The 19,981-nt window shown below is 34.9% G+C and overlaps 1 protein-coding gene across 1 annotated transcript in view; it reads right to left on the bottom strand.

Moving 5' to 3' along the window:
* The window catches only part of LOC128855689 (GATA-binding factor C), a 239,954-nt gene that overhangs the window by 207,858 nt on the left and 12,115 nt on the right, over positions 1–19,981 (bottom strand). The window contains exon 2 of the mRNA XM_054090818.1: positions 7,881–8,526. Within this exon, the coding sequence (XP_053946793.1) occupies positions 7,881–8,163 (283 nt within the window). The 5' untranslated portion in view covers positions 8,164–8,526. The remainder of the gene's footprint in view (positions 1–7,880; positions 8,527–19,981) is intronic.

The following is a 19,981-nucleotide window of genomic DNA, read 5'->3' as shown; positions in this document are numbered from 1 at the left end:
GTGTGTATGTGTGTGTGTGTAGCGCCATGTTCATGAAATACAAATCGTTAGTTTTCCACGATTTGTGGGAGTTTTTGGTTAAATTGTTTGACGCCAATCTTTCGTCTAATTTGCGTCAGCCGCTACTTGCAGGTGTAGTTGTAAATTTGTATGTGCATTAGGGTGGGCGGCGAATTTTCGTTCTAGTCGCTTTTGGCAGACATTTAAATTTTTTTATAACGGAACTCTAAGCTTGAATTTTGCCGGTTACGCTTCTATTAGACAGACTATAAATATGCAATTGAATTCACTTTTAGTTGTTGTTGGTGCTTAGATTGCTCTCAAAGCCTTTTTGTGGTGTGTTTAGTGGCGACTTTAGAACACCTTCTGTGTGTTTGTCCTTCATTATTAAAAAACGCGTTTAAAATGCCTGGGCGCCCCACTGTTTGAGGGTCTGGCGGACGTCTCAAAAGCGGATCTCCCAGTTCTGCTTAGATTCGCCAAAGCGCTGACATCCCACATGATGTCTACTCTCAGTATTCATAGAGCTCGGTCTCCATCTGGTATCGCTAGGTACTAAAAGGTATATGCGTGGCTTAATGCCAACCAAACTAACCTAACCTTGGTGGCATAAAATTACTTTTAGTGATGGGCCTGAAACTAAAAGTCTTTGTTAGAAAAACAAAAATTCAGTCAGCATGGTTCGGTAGCGCTCGCCATTCACCGTAACGGCAGCTTATTCTTCCTTTCTAAAGATATAAGGGCCGTTGATGCCGCCAGTGCTCTATAAATTTCTCGAACAGGTTTATTTTTTTTTTTAAGTAAATTTCAACAATTTTGAAGCGTTGTTCTGGCGTGAAACGATTCTTGACGACTTCTCAAGCCTTACTGAGCAGAAATATCAATACACAATCGACATTCTCAGCTATCAAACCCTAGTAATCGATATCAATAGTTTTCATGCAGCTAAAAAAACACCCGATATATATAAATAATTGGCGCTTAACTCTTTTGTTGGTTGTTTGGCTGAGTTTATTAACAGCGGTGTAAAATTCTTCTCTTTTTTTTCTTTTCTTTTCTTTTCTTTTCTTTTCTTTTCTTTTCTTTTCTTTTCTTTTCTTTTCTTTTCTTTATTTTTCCAATTTTTCTTAGGCTGGAATCACCTCAAAACGTTACCCTATAAAGTCAATATTTTATGGCTTTTCTTAAATCTAATAAAGACAACATTTCACGGCTATTGCATTACAAAAAAAATATTTAAAAAATGTCCATTTACGTTCGATCCACCTTAATGTACTTATTTTTATTTTCTATGCTAAATGCGCTCGCTAATTGCTGGAATTTTTTTTTTTGCATTTAATAGCAGGTTTCTAGTTTTCAATAACAAAACGTTGGAAATTGCTTGGGAACCAAAAAAAGAAAGTTATTAAATCATCCAAAATTTTATTTAATGTTTCTGTGTTTTGCTTAGTTAATAAATAAGGGCGTATTGTAAGTATGTACATAAGCGTAAGAAGGAAATATGAGCAAGAGCCATGCGATATTATACAAACTACAGATTATTGGATAGCTCCAGAGACTGCGACAGTTCAACTTTATACATCTTTCGGTTTTTGAATTCACTTTATATGAAAGACTAAAGCCAAATGCCAGCTCACTGATTGTACCTTATCAGTGTCGTTTTAGGCCTGAAAAATCCACCATAGACCAAGAACTTCACACTACGCCAAAACCTGGAAAAACCATGAAAAAGGTAACGACATGACCCAATTGTCGCTTACAAGGCTGCCTTAGATAGCCCGTTAAGGGGTCACCTATGTACTACAATGTCTGAGTTTGGTATTCCTGCAAAACTGATTCGATTTTGCAAACTGACATTGAGCAAAACTTCCAGCTAATGTAAGAAAGAAAAATACCTTTCTGAACCTTTCAATACCGAGAGAGGCTTCAGACAAGGAGGTCTATGATGTCAGCTTGGAGATAAACCGACGAATCATGCTTGCTAATTGGTGTTACTATGGCCGCAGTAAGCAAATGTGTAGCTGAGGTCCCCTCTCGCTCGACAAAACTAAAACTTTACATGACGCTCATCTTACCCGAGCTATGTCGCTTAAGCATAGGTATTTGGGTATTTGAGAGGAAGATGCTTCGGAAAATCTTCAGTCCTATTCGTGTTGACGATAACTACTACCGCCGAATGAATGAGCGAGCTGTATGAGCTCTACGACGATTTGGACATGGTTAAGCACATAAATATTCAATGCTTGCGCTGTCTGGGCCAGGTCGAACGTATGGAAAAATTCCGCAGAGAAGTATGCAGAAACTTCAGCAAAGAAGGTGTTCGCATGGCGAAGGACAACGACGCAGGCGACGACCATGCCGCCGATGGCAGGCGCTTGGTGTAACAAATTGAAGAAGGCGCGCACAAAGCATAGAAGCCTTGTGAGACTTGTTGCAGTCGGCCGTAGTCCGGAAGCGGTTTCTGATCCTTCATCAGGCTATATAAGTATATATTAGTGCTATAAAAGCGATAGTTGTCGAAAACGGCTTCAATTAGCATGATTGCTTTGATGCTTAACTGAAGTTGATCTTGGGAAATAACTTCACTTCATAACAACTTGAAATCAGAAATTGGATTTAGGGCGAACCTACATCTTCCACTGTGGAAAACAATAACGAAGAACCAAAATTATTAGAAATAGTAGCGAGAAATCCTTCGTTGAACTGCGAAAGATAAGTACAATTTGTTGGGTATTTGGTCAAGCTTCTTCTTCAATTTGTAGTGCCGTTGTTGAAGTGGTTGAGTATTTCTGCTGAAATCATCTTAATTAGCCACTACCACTAATATCGTATGACGTCTTTTGTTTTCAGATCCATTTCGTACGATCCAGATATAAAGTAAATTTATTATCTCTATGTCTGAGATTTCATTAATTTGCAGTGGTTGTAAGATTGTTTTACCGAAAGAGCGAAGTCTGGACATTCGCATAAATAGTGGAAAGGACTTTATTTCACCCCCTTCGCCTGTCAGCCTCCGCATTTGGGATTGAAAGGAAGGTTAAATCTGGCTGCATTATCGCCTAACTTCCAGTGATCTGTAAAATTGTTGCAAGTTAGTAGTGTACGAATTAATGTTTTCCACTGGTGAAGTTTTTCGATCTTGGGCCAAAAGAACAAATGGTTGAGGGGCCAAATTCGTCTGAGCATTTCTATGTTGGATAGATGTTCGGGCCAAGAGATCTTTAGAATTCTAATGTAAATCCTTCAAATCTGTTCATATTTGTTATTTTCAGCATCCAAAGCAGATTCCAAAGCATATAAAAGCATTTCTTTACTTAATAAAAAATAAAAAAATAAAAAACATTTCAAGTGATAGAAATCTTTATTTTGGCATTTACGCGCTCTGATGGTTGTCTTTTTGTATACTGCGGCTGTTCAATTCACAAGTGTCAGATATGATGCCTTTTGCAAAGATTATAAGCCTTCCGATAGGATGATTAATTTTGCGCCACCTTGTTTTTGCCATTCAACTACACTTTTGTTTCTGCCAACATTTGGATAAAAGATTGCAGAGCATTCCTCAATGTGAAGAATCTATGACTTTTTTGGAAGAACATTCTTGAAAGAGATTCAGCCGTGAATCTTCTCAAGGACTCGCCGCTAGATAGGCAAGATCTGTTGCGTATTCATACTTTTTCGGCACCAGAGAAATATTGATATAGGCAACCGTGGAAGATTATTCTGTGATCACAAATGCAAGCTAAAAATGTTCCGTATTCTTAGATACATTTGTATGAATGTATGTGCGTATATCGCATATTCGCATTTTCGCATATTTTGACCGGCGAGGGCATTCGCTACTTTTGTTTTTTTCCCTATGTATGAATACTTTCGGTTTACTTCTTACTCCATTTTGGTGAGTTGCATAATAGGTAGCTTTTAAATTTTTTTTCAGAATGGGTAACAAAAGAAAATATTTCATAGCAATGATAATTTAAAAAGCTTACAAAAAATCTGTTTTTGCTTGTTTTCTAAATTCGAGTTCGACGGCATTGTGACAGCCGTGCAATTCGCACAAAAACACGCATAATAAAACTCATAGAGAAATACGAATTGGAGGTGCATATGTGTGCATGTGTGTGTGTGTATGTATGAATACGTACTTATAAATATGAGTGCGCATAAGTGGCGGACATGTATTAGCATAACAGAGTGATATTTTCTACATATTTATGTATGTATGCATGCATGTGTGCACAAACAAAGGCACTTATGTAAGCAATTGCGTGTGTCTTTTTGTATGGAAATTTCTATAATGGCGCATTATGACATTTGAAAAAAAGTTCTGCGCTTACGCGTTGCAAGTTCTTAGACCTATTTTTTTTAATATTTTTTTTTTATTTTTTTGTATTTTTCTTTTGTACTTTTCTTCTTTGAGTGTCAAAAATTGACATAGGCACAAGGAGAAAAACCAACAAACGAAAGTAAGAAGAAACTAAAAATGAAATATACAGACATAAGAAGCATAACAAAAGAACTATGTATGTATGTATGTGTGGAAGTGGTGGTAATTGTTTAAGTAGATATTTAAGGCCGAGCGGCGCTATTGGAAGATACTCAAAATGTATTTGTAGTGCCCATTTATATACATATGTACGCGTGTATGTATTTACTAGCATGCGCTTGGTGGCGTAGCGATGGCGTCAGTAGCAATAACAACAAAAACGATAATTACAACAACAAAAACAAAAACAACAACAACACACCCCCATTACAACAACAAGAACAAAAATAATAACAACAACACCAACAACAACAACGGAAATTATAACAACAACAAAAACCAATAACAACAAAAAACAATAACAACAAAAACCACAACAACAAAAATAACAGCGGTAATTACAACAACAAAAACTACAACCACAATACAAACAACAATAAAAACATACCACAAAACCCTCTTTGTAGTGGTTGCTTACTGCAAAGCTCAAGTCACACAAAAACGCCATTAAAATGAAAATAAAATAAATGAAAAAATAAACAAGAAAAAAAACTTTTTGTTTTGTATATAAAAAGTGCTGATGATGTTTGTTTTGCTACCAATAGACTTTTTATCGATGCATGTGTGTATGTATGTCTGTATGTATGTAAAAACATATTGGTTATATACAAAACTTATGAAAAAGTAAATGAAAAACTAATAAAAAAATAGTGAGAACGCGCGCAATAAGGAATGCTGAGAATTCAGTGAAAGAAGAAATACATAAAATAAATAGGCGTTAACATATCGATTGGTATTTCGTATATTCTTATGTGCATATAATACATATGTACATACAGCTATGGCTAGAAAAATAGCGACCATGTTCTTGTGCTCTCAATACAAATCGTTATTTCTTGGAAGACAGACTTCGCCTGCGCGCAAGGCTACAACTCATCAGCACAAGGCCATGATTAAGAAAATGGAGTGTAACTCTTTTAAGTCCTCTCGAGCGATAATGTTGGAAATAAATGCGGAATATACGTTGAATGACAGACTTGTGCGGTTGAGTATTTCTGCTGAAATCATCTTTACTAGACACTACCACTACCGAAGTTCATCATCAACATTCCTTAGTCTCCGTTGCGGAGCATAGGGCCAAAGTAAAATTTTTTCCATTTTGTGCGATTATATTTTTCACTTGCATGACCTGGCATTGTTTTGTCCACGACTTTGTATTCCTCTTTGCGTCGTCAAGAGCCCCTAGGTTTGCCGCTTTTGCGCTGTCTGGGCTGCGTTTCAGTGCCACCTTCCCGTAGGGTATGGCCAAGCCATCTCTATTTACCTTCTCTTACATCAGGTAGGTAGGTATAGTGGTTGTCGGTTGACACACCCAGACCTACTGTAGGCCCATTGTGATACCAACAGGACTGTCCCCTCTCCTCACTCTACATTGTCCTCATTGAACCAACCTGTGGCTTTAATAAATCCAACAAGACTTGTTATTTTTATATTGGCTACTTCTGCCAAGTTATTCAGGGAACTTTTTAACAACCTTAGCGACTTCAATAACTTTGTTTCGTCCCTACGCTCCCCCGACGTGAAGGGGTTAAGGGTGGTCAGAATTTTCAAAAAAATTATTTTTTTCTTTTTTTGAATTTCCTTAAAGTATAATATTTTAAAAGTGTTGTGTGAAAATTTGAAGTGAATCCGATTAATACTTTTCGAGTTATTAAACAATTAACAAAGGGCGCTCGGCCACTCCGAGGCGTTCGCAAAACTATGTTTTTTGAACTGGTGATCATTGTAACTTAAAAACCACTTAGTAGATTTCGAAAAAATTTATACTGCCTTTGAAAAACATGAAAAACTCGTGGATTCGAAGGATTTTTTTTTTCTAAAAATTTCATTTTTTTAACAATTAATTGACGTTTTTTTCGCGAAAATCTGAAAAATAGTTCCCGAGGCCGCCATATTATAAATTTTTGAAAAAAAGCTTCGATCAGGCGCAAGATGATCTATATATATGAAAATTCAGCCGTCTATTAATAAAACTAATTTCTCTTGTCCGATTGATTTTAAATGAATCTCCAAGGATTTGAGATGATTACCGCAAGGGACTTCTGGAGAAACGGGCTCCACACAAACAGCGATAACTTTTATAATTTTTGGTTTTTTTTTTTTTGAAATTTTGCTCAAGTCAAGTCGAAACATAATGTTCTAATGCTATGTTTTTATTTGTGTAAAATAAAGCAACTGACTAGCAAAAAAATATTATTGAAAATCTTCATTTTTTCGGGCCTCTGACTACCCTTAACTCCTTAAAGGATATTATATATATATATATGAATATGTCTTCGCGTGTTTTGCATTAAAATTTAAATATGAAATTATTAACAACAATCAAATTGATTGAAATTCCTGTAATGAAATATTTTGGTTCAAAATAGCTCAGCTCGTCTGTATTTATACTCATATTTTTATATTTATTTTTTTATTTATTTATGCATACAAACATAGGTATGCATGTGTGTATAAGCAAGCGACCTTCCTGCCAATAAAATACTTGTATATGCCTGCATTTGCGGTAAGTGGGACGCATCGCCGAGGTCGCTGACGTCGTCGGCGGCATCGAAATTGGTACGAGCCAACACCAGCGCTGCCGCCAACACCATTAAAAAGTCATTAGGATTGCGCCCATAATGAGTTCTGCTTCAATACTTATGTATATATGTATGTATGTACATACTTATATGTATATGTATGTATATGTATATGTATAATTATGTCAGTATGTATAAAAAATATACCAATGACGGCGCATGCATATGCACACCCATAAGTATGCGGAAAAATACATAAGATTTGTACCTACAGGTAAGTATGTATGTGTAATGTGGCTGTGAGCAAAGGCATCAGATCGTTTGCGTTTAAAAGTGAATGTGAAATTTTCATCCGTTCGCTTAAATACATTCACACGTTTACATATATATTTTTATTCCAAACAAATATTAAGCAAAAAAAAGTAATAAAAAATTAAATTAAATTTTTTTTTTTTTGAAACTCATAAAATTCGTCAAATATAATTCAGCGACGCTTTTTTACTATGTACAACTTTTATGCATCTTTTGAGTGCCAATGGCATATGGAATAATAAGAATAAAAATAAATCTAGTATCTCCCCCTTACTTGAACCCCATACTTTGTAATAAAAAATAATTAATTTCCGGAAATTACTAAAAAAAATCAGCAAAAAAGTGTGTTAAAGTATTTGAAAAATGCGTAATTTGAATTTTAAGCTTAAGCACTCAAAAAAAAAATTTAATTTCTTAACTGAAAAAATGCTACACAAATGTTTCTAAGCACAAAATCTTAAATCAATTAAAAAAAATATATGAAATATTTAAAGTTCACTTACTGTGCTGATGATAGCTCGGATAGTAGCGTCTGTGATGGCCATTGCTCTCCAGCGCATAGAAGGCGCTCATATCGGTGCTGTCCAAGCCGCCAAGACCGCCACCGCCGCCACCACCGCCGCCGCCTAGGCCAGCGCCGCCGCCCATCGCTGTGGTGCCAGCCGCTGTGAGGGCGTGATGTCCCAAGCCGGCGCCGCCCAGGCCATTCGCTTGCGGAGAGCTGCCCAAACGCGGATTATCATACCAGCTGCGGGCGGCAGCTTCCGCTGTTGAAGTCATATCCATTTCGAGAATAATCTTGAAGGTTTTTTATGAACAACGAGGGCGGTGAAAAATTAATGTATGTATTATGTTGTTGTTGTGCGGATTTGCAATTCGTTTTTCTGCCGACGAGTGTTTCTTGTGGTGCTTTCAATTGGCGCTATCACACAATAAAATATTTATTATCGATTTTTATTCACTTTTTTTCACAATTCGATATTTAAGTACTGCAGTTATTTTCATTTTCGTTCATTTCGTTTTTTTGCCTTTTTTGTTTCTTTCCCTTTGTTTATGTATTTAATGCTTCATTTAATTTATTTGCTTTTCCACCGAAAACTGCCGTTTATTTGCCTTGTTATGCATTAATTGTTTATTGATTGATTTTTGCTGTAGGGAAAAAATATGAAAAAATTGAATAAATATTTGTATACAATAAATAATTAAAAAAAAAAACGAATTTATTGCCAAAATTATGGCGGCACAATTTGATAAGATTTGCTTTGACGGTCCGTCACAGTTAAGCATCGACAAGGAAATAGATGAAAAAAAATCGTTTGGAAAAAGATTTCGATTCCCTTGCAAACGCGCGATTTTATCATCAAAGTCATTCAATAGAGGTGAACAGTAGCTGTGTGTGACGCTCAGTTGCTTATCACGCTTGACAGCAGTTAATAATAATGAGGAACAAATTTAAAATTATATAACAACAACAAGTTATTTGAAAAAATCATAAACACTTTAGGTCGCTTAATATTTTTTATCTCATTCACAATTTTCAATGTGTTTTTATTTTTGATTGTTTTTGACCCACTTCACCTCTACCTCTCGCTCTATGCTCTATTTTGCTTGGTACCTAGTCAATACGCACCCGCTCTTCAGCAATCAAGTAACTTTGACTTCTTATCGGTTTCGGAGTAATAAGACACTTTTATGATACTCCACAGTGCGTTTCATCAATTTTTCCCCAGCAATCAATGTTCTGTCTTGCGCGCTCTGCAACTGAATATACTATACATACATACACACGTACATACATGCATACGCACCTATATATATACATACATATGTACATTCATACATGCATACATATCATACTTATATGCTACACAAATAAAATTGAAAGTCAAACTATCGACTTTGCTCCGGTCATAAAAAAGATTTATGATATGTCAAAGTGTTGCATTTAGTGCCAGTTAACCAGGTGCTTACACCCACACTAACCCATGTAACTCCAATTGTGTGTGCATTTCACATAGTACTTACTGGAGAGGAGAGGAGAGAGTACTTCCTTACCCATTAAAAACGTTATTCTTGCATTCTCAGCCAACCCCCTGCTACTCATTTCTCGCTGTACTCTTTTGGAGCAAATTGAGGGGCTGGCTGTATGTACCATCAATCGGTATGCAGTATTTTGTTCCCTATGCGCCAGCTATTTGCCAACCACACCAAAAACAGCACCAAGAAACTATCGTCAAGGGGAAAAAAGTGAAAAGTGTACTGAATGTGAATTTCTTCGGTGTTAGAAAATACAAATGAAAATGAAAGCATGTTGCACCTTCAAAAATATAATATTTACATTGTTATTTGCTTATGATAAGCGTCTGCACTCCCAATAGTATTTTAAATTGTGACTCAACAAACTGATCACGCCGTCGTCTGTGGTCTGGGCTCAAAATTTCAGTGCACTCTCACAAATGTTATTAAAACTACATACATATATCAGTCGTGCTATATGTAGATAGTATCGGAGAGTGGTAGAAATGGACTAATCGAGGAATAAAAAAATATGTATAACTATAATTGGCGCTCACACCCTTTATGAGGGGCTTAACCGAGCTCTCTCTTGATTTTGTTCCACAAATGGAGAGATCTACAGTTTAAACCCGTTTTCGAACGGCAAAGAGGTTTTTTATGAAAAATTTGTTCATGGCATAAATATAGGTTTGCCATTGCCTGCCGAGGGGGACCGCTATGTGATCAATTTTGTGAACCACTGTGGTAGCTCAAGTGTGTGCAAGAAAAAAAAAAATGTAAAAAAATCAATGTATGTATGTATGTATATCAAAGCATGATAAACATATTTATGCGAGTAAATTATGTCAAATTACGTCAAATTTCTTAGTACATGAATTTATGGCATTGGGTATAAGGAAAACTGAAAACATACGGAAGAATTCGAGAAAGCAAAGGTCACTAAAGAGTAATCAGATTGAAGGCACTTTTTCCAATAGCGGTTTTTTGACAGATCACGCTTGACTACTGTCAAACTAAATACATAATTTTTTCAGTATTCATTGACATTTTATCATAGAAATACACACGCCTCAACAACATTTACAAATTCGTAACTTTATGACGAAAATCGACGCTCTGTGAAAAGTGTTCACTGCGCGCTCAGGCCAACTTATGCGGTACATAACCGTCCTACCGAACGCACAATTCGGCAAACCATCAGCAACCTGAGAATAATTTGACATCATTAAATGGCACTCGACCGATTAAGCAACGTACTGCCCAAAGTAAAGAGAATATTCCGGCTGTAAATGACAGTTTTGCCGAAGATTCGGAAGCATCGATATGGCGCCGCTCTCAACAACTAGACCAATCTTATCTATCTTATCTTATGACACTATCTTATGGCACTACTTGGGCGACTTTCCAAAGATCTTGGTTGGTAAGTGTATAAAGTACAACTAGTCCAAGATTTGAAGCGGTTCTTCCAAAACGTTATTATTTGAGTTGTTAAGCGCTTGAAAAACTCGCCGAACAACCACATTTCGGAACACGAATTTTGTTCAGGGATGAGGCCCATTTCTGGTTACATGGTTACGTTATGTAGCAAAATTGCCTTATTTGAGCTGAAGAGCAACTCGAAGCTATTCAAGGACCAAACCAGCCAGTATATCCATTGAAAACAACCGTTTGGTGCGGACTATGGGCTGGAGGAATCATCGGCCCATATTTTTTCAAAGATGAGGCTGGCGCCAATGTAACAGTGAATGGGGACACTATCGCGCCATGATTAACATATTTTAATGCTGGAAATTGAAGTCCGTGATCTCCACAAAATTCAGTTCCAACAAGGCAGCTACTTGCTAAGCAGCCTGTGAAACAATGGATTTACAGCATCGTCCTTTCGGTGAGCAATTTATCTCCCGTTTCGGACAGGTAGATTGGCCTCCAAGAACGTGTGATTTGACACCTTTTATTTGTAAAAGAATGTAAAGTATAAATACTTTGTGAATAAACCAGCTTCGATTGAGGCATTGAAAGCCAACATTCAGCCAACTAATACCGACGATATACCGACCGAAGAAGTCCTCCAGCGAGTCACTCAAATTTGGTGTTTACGAGTGGGCGAATTTCGGCGCGGTTGCGGCCAACATTTGAAGGAGATTATCTTTAAAAAATAAATGCCTTGAATGGTTTTACACAAAATAATAAAGATTGCCCAATCAATTTGAATTCAGATAAAACAAAACTGCAAGCCTTCGAACGAAAAGTACTCAGAAGCGGATAATATGGAACGACGAGCTAGATCAACTGATAAAGGGCGATGTGGCTGGGTCACATCACAAGAATGGACGGTACGAGGGCCCAGAAGAAAATCGTAGAAGCCAGAGCGTTCAATACTAGAGCAAGAGGAAGGCCGAGAACAAGATGGACCAACGCACTAGAGGACGACATCAAGAAACTTAGGATAACGAACTGGAAAAAAGTCGCAAGCGTTCAAGACGTATGGAGGTCCTACGTGCAGTAGACCCAAAAGATTAATCAACTTGAATTTTCGTTGATTTATTTCAATTTAAAATCTTTTACCTCTAAATTTATCACCCTTTATACACTTAAAATTAAAACAATTCTAATATTTCTAACTTCAAAGTACAAAAATTCACTTGCCATTCGTTGCTACTTAACTCAACACGGATTTATTTAAATTTTTAAAAATCTACAGAAAATCGGCAGCACCATTTACTGCCACGCGCCCTTATCGATATTCACTGATACGCAAAGAAAACGCTTAACTTCTTCTTCATACTTCGTCTCACTTCATTGCGCCAGCAATTGACCGCAAATTAGTTAACCTCAAATGTAATATAATTTCCCTACAACAAAATTAACAAGTCATGAGCTCAGCAAGAAGAAATATGCGCAAATGCCAATGAAACGCAGAAACCACCACCACCACCACCAATTAAAACCAATTAGGATACGAATGCAGAGAGAGATACACACACACATGAATACTCAAATACTAAAATAAATTTCAATGCAGCTTTCCCCTCCTCTCTATTGACGCAGCGAACGTCTAAGATATTTCTCTAAGATATTTCGTCTGAGCTCAATATAAATTTCACCTGTCAATAATTTAGAAGTAATAAAGAAATAAATTTGGGTGACTGCGTTTGAATAAGCCGTCGGTAGTCACTGGAAGAGCGCTGAGAAGTATGCTATCTAATTTGGCCAGCTGTTGAGCTGTTGAGCGAGTTTTGACTCTGTCCACACCTACACAAAATACGATTTAGTTTAAATGCGACCGCTGATGCTATGTGAAATCTGACTCATTTCGTGGATAATGCAATTTTGCATTGAGAATAATTATTACACAAGGTGGCGCAAAATTAATCACGCACTTGTTTTTGAAAGTAAAAGAGTGCTAAATAAAAAACAAAAAGAAAATAATTTTTAGTGATGGAAATCTTTATTTGCGATCCGTTGCTTTTTTGTTCACAAGTGTTAAATATGTTTGGCGCTTGCAAAAATTATAACATCTTCCGATAATTTTGTATAAGTGATTGACTTTTCTATATTTTATTGCCACATCGGTGATTTCTTTCACTTTACTTGCCCAGCACTCCCGATTACCAACAGTTGACCTCCAACTGCTAGAACTCAACACAGCGACTTGGCTTTCCAGAGTAGCTATTTTAAAATTTTAAAAGCAAGGTGACTTTTTTGGCTTTATTTTGGGTCAGTACTGCTGCAAAAGAATTCTTCTCATGCATAGGCATGAATTGGCTACTATGAACTGCATTCTGAACTGTGTCGTATTCTGATATTATTTGCCATCAGGATGCTTCGTATCAGTGTAACGTAATTTGTGTGTTTCATAGTTAATTCTTCTGAAGCCAAGAAGTCGCATAAGTACTTTGCACTAAATTATCTAACTTTTCCGCCGCATTAGATGGGTTTCTTTTGTATGTAAAACTTTGGGTAGAGGAACTTGAATTTTTTTTAATTTTTTGTTTCCTTCTATTAAATCAATTTCAAGTGCATTGAAATAATATTTTACGGTAACAGCGACACATTTACAATATTTTCGAAACGAAAATTAGCCAGGAGATCCAGACTCAATGAAAAACTTAAAATAAAGCTACGAACTGGGCTCTAAAATATAGAAATGATCAGGAAAAAAAGATTTAGCTGTTTTTTAATTCAAAATTACACGCTAACTTTAAGCAAAAAAACGATACTGAATGAAATTTTTTTTTTTTTTGATAACTAGGCAAATTTTCTCGTCAATCGCTTTACAAAAAGGGCCTAACGGTCTTTCTTCAGTAAGCAAAAGATGGCGCAAATTAATTATCCTAGTATCATATTAAACACAGTTATATCACATGCAGTTCGCTTGCCTTGCTAATACATACATATACAAGGTGGCGCAAAAAAATCGGAAGATTTATTAGCTTTGTAAATGCCGTCGTACGTCAGTCATATTTGACGCTTGTGACTCAGACAACTGCAGTATACGAAGAGGCAAGCAATGGAGCGCGTAAAACTCAAAATAAATACTCAACAAAAATTTTTTTTTGATAAAAAAGTTACTGAAAAACAAAATTAGATGATTCATTTTGCGCCATCTTGAACTTATTTATTTATTAATTTATTTATAGCTATATTTTAATTTCTATTTTATTTTTGGTTTGGTTTTGTTTAGATGATTAATTTTGCGCCACCTTGAATTTGTTTATTTACTAATTTATTTATAGTTATCTTTTAATTTCTATTTTATTTTTTGTTTGTTTTTGTTTTTTTTTTTTGTAAAGAAGTTATTCAAAAACAAATAGGATCATTACTTTTGCGCCATCTTGAATTTATTTATTTATTTATTTCTTTATTTATAGTTGTTTTTTAATTTCTATTTTATTTTTTGTTTGTTTTTGTTTTGTAAAGAAGTTATTCAAAAACAAATAGGATGATTAATTTTGCGCCACCTTGAATTTGTTTATTTATTAATTTATTTAAAGTTATCTTTTAATTTCTATTTTATTTTTTGTTTGGTTTTGTTTTTTTTTTTTTTTGTAAAAAAGTTCTTCAAAAACAAATTGGATGATTAATTTTGCGCCACCTTGAATTTGTTGATTTATTAATTTATTTATAGTTATCTTTTAATTTCTATTTTACTTTTTGTTTTTGTTTTTTTTTTTTGTAAAAAAGTTCTTCAAAAACAAATTGGCTGATAATTTTGCACCATCCTGTATTTGATCCCTTTTCTCTTCCAATTTGTGTTGTTCTGCTAATGGTGAGTCTTGCGCGCAGCTCTTGAAAAGCAGAGAGTTTCTAAAGTAAGCTGCAGAAACACACTCATTCAGTTGTGAGTTACAGCGTGTTAACAGAGGAAGTCAACAAAGAGAAAATTCGGTATTTTTTACAGGCCAAGCCAGGCCGCTGAAATTGTGAATGTTGGTTATGGTGTCGATACTTCAACAGCTAATTACGTGCAATGTCGGCTTCATCGTTTCTGTTCAGGCATTTTTGATGTTAAAGAGAATGTCGATAAAATCACAGTATTAATCGAAGTTAACTAACATTTTAGTGCTTTCGCAGCATCACCCAGGAGCTAAAGATAGTCCATTATACAGTTTTAAACCATTTGCGAAAAAAAAAAAAAAATAATGAATTTCTTTTTCCTCAAACTAATATATTCGCCTTATCAATGTAAGCCATAACATTTACTCTATCAAGCTAATCTACGAATTTCATATCTAAATGAGGTATTAGATTGCAAAGATTATCAAAAGCTCGAAGCGGTTTAACTATTCGCTTGGTAAGCACGTATGTGAACGCATGATTGATTAGTATTATCCCATTTTCGCATACAGTAGAAAGACTCAAAAGCAAATCAACGAAGTCCACTAATGCTCGGAAGTTGCCGAAATGCTCATGTGTATGCGTCACTAGGGAAAATGAATGCTTAGTACTAAGTAAGGCATATAAAAATTGCAGGTGTAGCTAAACTAAGGCAATAGCAGCTCCTTTAAAACGCAAATAGAACAAAATTTAACTAAAACTTGAACAATAATGCCTTTAAATATTTCACTGGACTATGTAAATACATTTAATATAATACACGAACGCTAAAACGGTATCTGGCCAACTACTACTACTCTGCTCTTTCTCTCACTCAGGCGTCTTCAAAATTCCCACAAGGTAAGGTGCCCACGCACATGCACACACTTACAAAATACCACAGTTAAAGTACTGAGTACTCTCAGAGTTATTCATACATAAACTGCAAAGCATCTAAATATTTGATGAGTATAAAACAACAACAAAAGGACAAGACAGCGTGACAATTGACAAATAAAGAGGAAAAGCAGTTAGTCTACATAATTTGCAAATGTCAAAGAATTCATGCAAAGCAAAAAACAAAAACAAAAAATGTTACCAATTTTATTAGCTGGTCAAAAAGGTAAACACAAGACAGACACAAAATACAATACAACTGTGCAGAACAAAATATGTAGTAGTGTTAAAAAGTACTTTTCGCTGAGGTTTGCGAGAAGAAAGAGTAGAAGAGCCCACCACTTCGCCAGTCACTGCGGAATCACTGCGGGCAGTGCAGGAAAATGTTTTCTAATTGAGCAAATTCTTAAAATTTCAGTTAACCTGCTGGGAAAATGTACAAACATAAAGACATTAGGGCGCAAGTTGAGTAAGTAAAGCCTATGTGCATTAGGGTGCATGTGTGTGTGTGTGTGTTGAAGTATTGTATAGCTACATGTAGGAATTCAGGTGCAATCAGCAAATGCGACGCTGTGCAATTAATCATTTCTTAGCTGCCAATGTGAAATGTGCAAAGCATGAAAAACAAGTGTGTGTGTATATATATATATTTGTATGTGTATATTAAGGCAATATGCGCAAGTGTCATTAGTGCCGAAAGGCAAACAAAAAATGAAAAAAATATGCTGATAGGCCATTAGAAAAATGCGACAAATGCAAATATAGATTTTAAGTTCCCACGCATACAGAGATAAATGTGATGAAAAAGTTATAAAAAAGAATAGGGAATTAAAAAACAAATATGCAGAAAATTTTTTATTAAAAAAAATGTATTTTCTTAAATTAAATTAAATATAAATTTTAAGCTCCCACGCTCCTATTTTAAGTGATATTTGACGCTTGTGAACTAATCATCCCCAGTTTGCAAAAAGAAAAGCAATGAAGCGCGTAAAGGTCAAAATAAAAATTTCCATCACTCAAAATCAGTTTCTTATTCAGTAAAAATGTTATTTAAAAACAAAATTGAATGATTAATTTTGCACCAGCTCTCTCCTAACCGGCAGCTCTCGTAAACGGATGCCTCCCATTAGCGAACAAGTTTTGTTGCAGTACTTTTTCCCCACCAAAGGCATTTTAGTTTCCTCATAAGCAGATAGCTTACAAGCTCTGCCTGTTGTTGTTGCTCTGATGTTGTTTATTTCGTATACAAAGCGTGGAAGAAAATTAGTTCAAAGACAGTGGACAATTGTTTAAGGAAAGCTGGTTTAGAAAAAACTGGCATTCTTAGTGACGATAGCCACCGTTTTTTCTATGATAGAAAAAGTTTTTTCTAATAGCGGTCGCCCCTTCGCAGGCAAAGGCAAGCCTCCGAGTGTATTTCTGCCATAAAAAAGCTCTCATAAAAAATCATTTACCGTTCGGAGGCGGCATAAAACTATAGGTCTCGCCATTTGCAACAACAAGACGCACACCACAAATACATAGGAGTATGAACTGGTTCAAATACCCAGTAAAGGGGGTAAGAGTTAATTATATTTATACATATGTATTATGACAATAGCGGTTGGAGGAGGAGCTTCCACTATCAGCAGTTGCTCAGTTCTCCAAAGCTACTAAAGCAATTCAGAGCCAAATTCAAGTTGATGTGGAAGATTGCCTTAATTTGTTAGGCTTAATACAAATCAAGTCTTAATACAGGATAAAGAAGTGGAAAATATTAATACTAAAATGGAAAGTGTTTCTCAATAAAGGCTGGCCAACTCTTTTGAAGACGAACTAGAAAATGAAATTCAAGGCGAAATAACTTTTTATAAATAGGCTTATTGAGTTATAAGAAAAATAATGGATTTGTTTTAATAGGACTATGAATAAGTTCGTGCGGTTTTTTTTCGAAATTTGAAACTTTATTGACGTAAAATGGTTACAAATTTAATATTCAAAATATTGTCCATCGCTTACTACTACTTTTTCCCATCTTTCTGGCAATTCACGGATTCCCTTTGTGAAAAATTCGGTCGGTTTTGCCGCAATCCACGAATCGATCCATTTTTTGACTTCATCGTAATTACGGAAGTGCTGGTCAGCCAGGCCATGTTGCATCGATCGGAAGAGATAGTAATCGGATGGCGCAAGGTCTGGACTATACAGCGGGTGGGGTAGGACATCCCATTTGAGCGTTTCTAAGTATGTTTTGACCACTTGTGCAACATGTGGCCGAGCATTGTCATGTTGCAAAATAACTTTGTCGTGTCTATCGGCGTATTGCGGCCGTTTTTCTCGCAGTGCTCGGCTCAAACGCATCAATTGTCGTCGGTAGACATCCCCCGTAATCGTTTCATTCGGTTTCAGTAGCTCATAATACACAACACCCAGCTGGTCCCACCAGATACACAGCATAACCTTCAGGCCATGAATATTCTGCGCCGACGTCGATGTTGAAGCATGGCCAGGGTATCCATACGTTGCCCGACGTTTTGGATTGTCGTAATGGACCCACTTTTCATCGCCAGTCACAATTCGATGCAAAAAACCCTTTCTTTTGTGCCGTTGAAGCAGTTGTTCGCATGCCATAAAACGGCGTTCAACGTCTCTTGGCTTCAATTCATACGGCACCCAATGGCCTACCTTTCGGATCATTCCCATGGCTTTTAAACGTTTGGAAATGGTTGATTGATCAACTCCCAAAGTTTTTGCAACCTCTTCTTGCGTTTGAGCCGGATCTTGATCGAGCAATTCCTCCAATTCGGTATCCATGAACTTTGGCGGCGCACCCTCGCGTTCTTCGTCTTCCAAGCCAAAATCACCACTTTTAAAGCGTGCAAACCACTTCTGGCACGTTCGCTCAGATAGAGCATGCTCACCATAAACTTCCACCAAGATACGATGACTTTCGGCTGCTTTTTTCTTCATATTAAAATAATGAAGAAGAATTCCCCGCAAAAACACATTATTTGGCACGAAATTCGACATTTTCAAGTGTGGTAAAAATATTGTTGTTTACGCTTCAAATAAAAAACTTATACTGACGTTTGTGCCTTACGACAGTAGCTCTCCAATGAATGTTTGGAAATGTGGATCGATGGAATAATAATCAAGTTACGCCATCTGTTGTAAAACCGCACGAACTTATAAATAGACCTATTATATCACAGTGACCTTACAGGCGTTGAATTGTAACTGTGTCTGATGAGTAGAGTGCACAAAAGGCCATGAAGTCGAAGTGCTAACTTCATAGAGAATCTAATCTAATCTTGAATTGCTTATTGATATTCAAGTACACTTACAAGATATTGAAATCAAAGGAAAAACACGTAAAGCTAAAATCTCTGGATTTTTTAAATCTATTTGAAAACCTTGTATAAAATCTTTGGTTTTCGAATTTCTCGTACTCTGCTTAAATGTATGTACTGTTTATTTTGCCAAGTGTTTATGTATACATATGTGGTTTTTAAGAGCTTGAGAATTTAAACTGATACTAAAAATCAGATATATTGGGTGAATGAATTTTTTTATTATAAATTTTTTTACTATAATATTTTTTATTATAATTTTTTTACTATAATTATTTTTACTATAATTTTTTTTACTATAATTTTTTTTTTATATAATTTTTTTACTATATTTTTTTATATTTTTTTTGTTATAATTCTTTTTAACAATTTTTTTTACTAAAATTTTGTTTATTATAATTTTTTACTATAATTTTTTTTCTTATAATTTTTTCTATAATTTTTTTCATTAATAGTAATTTTTCAATAATAATAATTTTTTTACTATAATTTTTTTTTAATATAATTTTTTTTATTATAATTTTTTTATATTTTTATTATAGTAAATATTTTCTACTACAATTTTTTTCTAAACTTTTTTGCATTATAATTTTTTTTCTATCACTTTTTTTATGATAATTTTTTTACTAAAAGTTTTTTTATTACAATTTTTTTCTATAATTTTGTTACTATAATCTTTTTTATTATAATTTTTTTAATATAATTTTTTTTATTATGATTTTTTTACTAATATATAATTTTTTTATTATAATTTTTTTCTAAACTTTTTTTCATTATAATTTTGTAATTATAATTTTTTTACTAAATGTTTTTTTATTATAATTTTTTCTATAGTTTTTTTACTATAATTTTTTTTATCATAATTTTTTTATTATGATTTTTTTACTATAATTTTTTTACTATATTTTATTATTATAATTTTTTTTATTATAATTTTTTTTTATTATAATTTTTCTAATTTCATGGCATTTATTTTTCAAATATGATATACGGCAAATGCTTTCCGCGGCCACGAGTTACATAGTCAATTCGGTCAGTATAATTTT

The sequence above is a fragment of the Anastrepha ludens genome, chromosome 2 (assembly GCF_028408465.1).
Source record: "Anastrepha ludens isolate Willacy chromosome 2, idAnaLude1.1, whole genome shotgun sequence".
Classification (NCBI taxonomy): Eukaryota; Metazoa; Arthropoda; class Insecta; order Diptera; family Tephritidae; genus Anastrepha; species Anastrepha ludens.
Note: the sequence above shows the minus strand (reverse complement) of the source record. Positions and strands in the feature narration are given on the sequence as shown.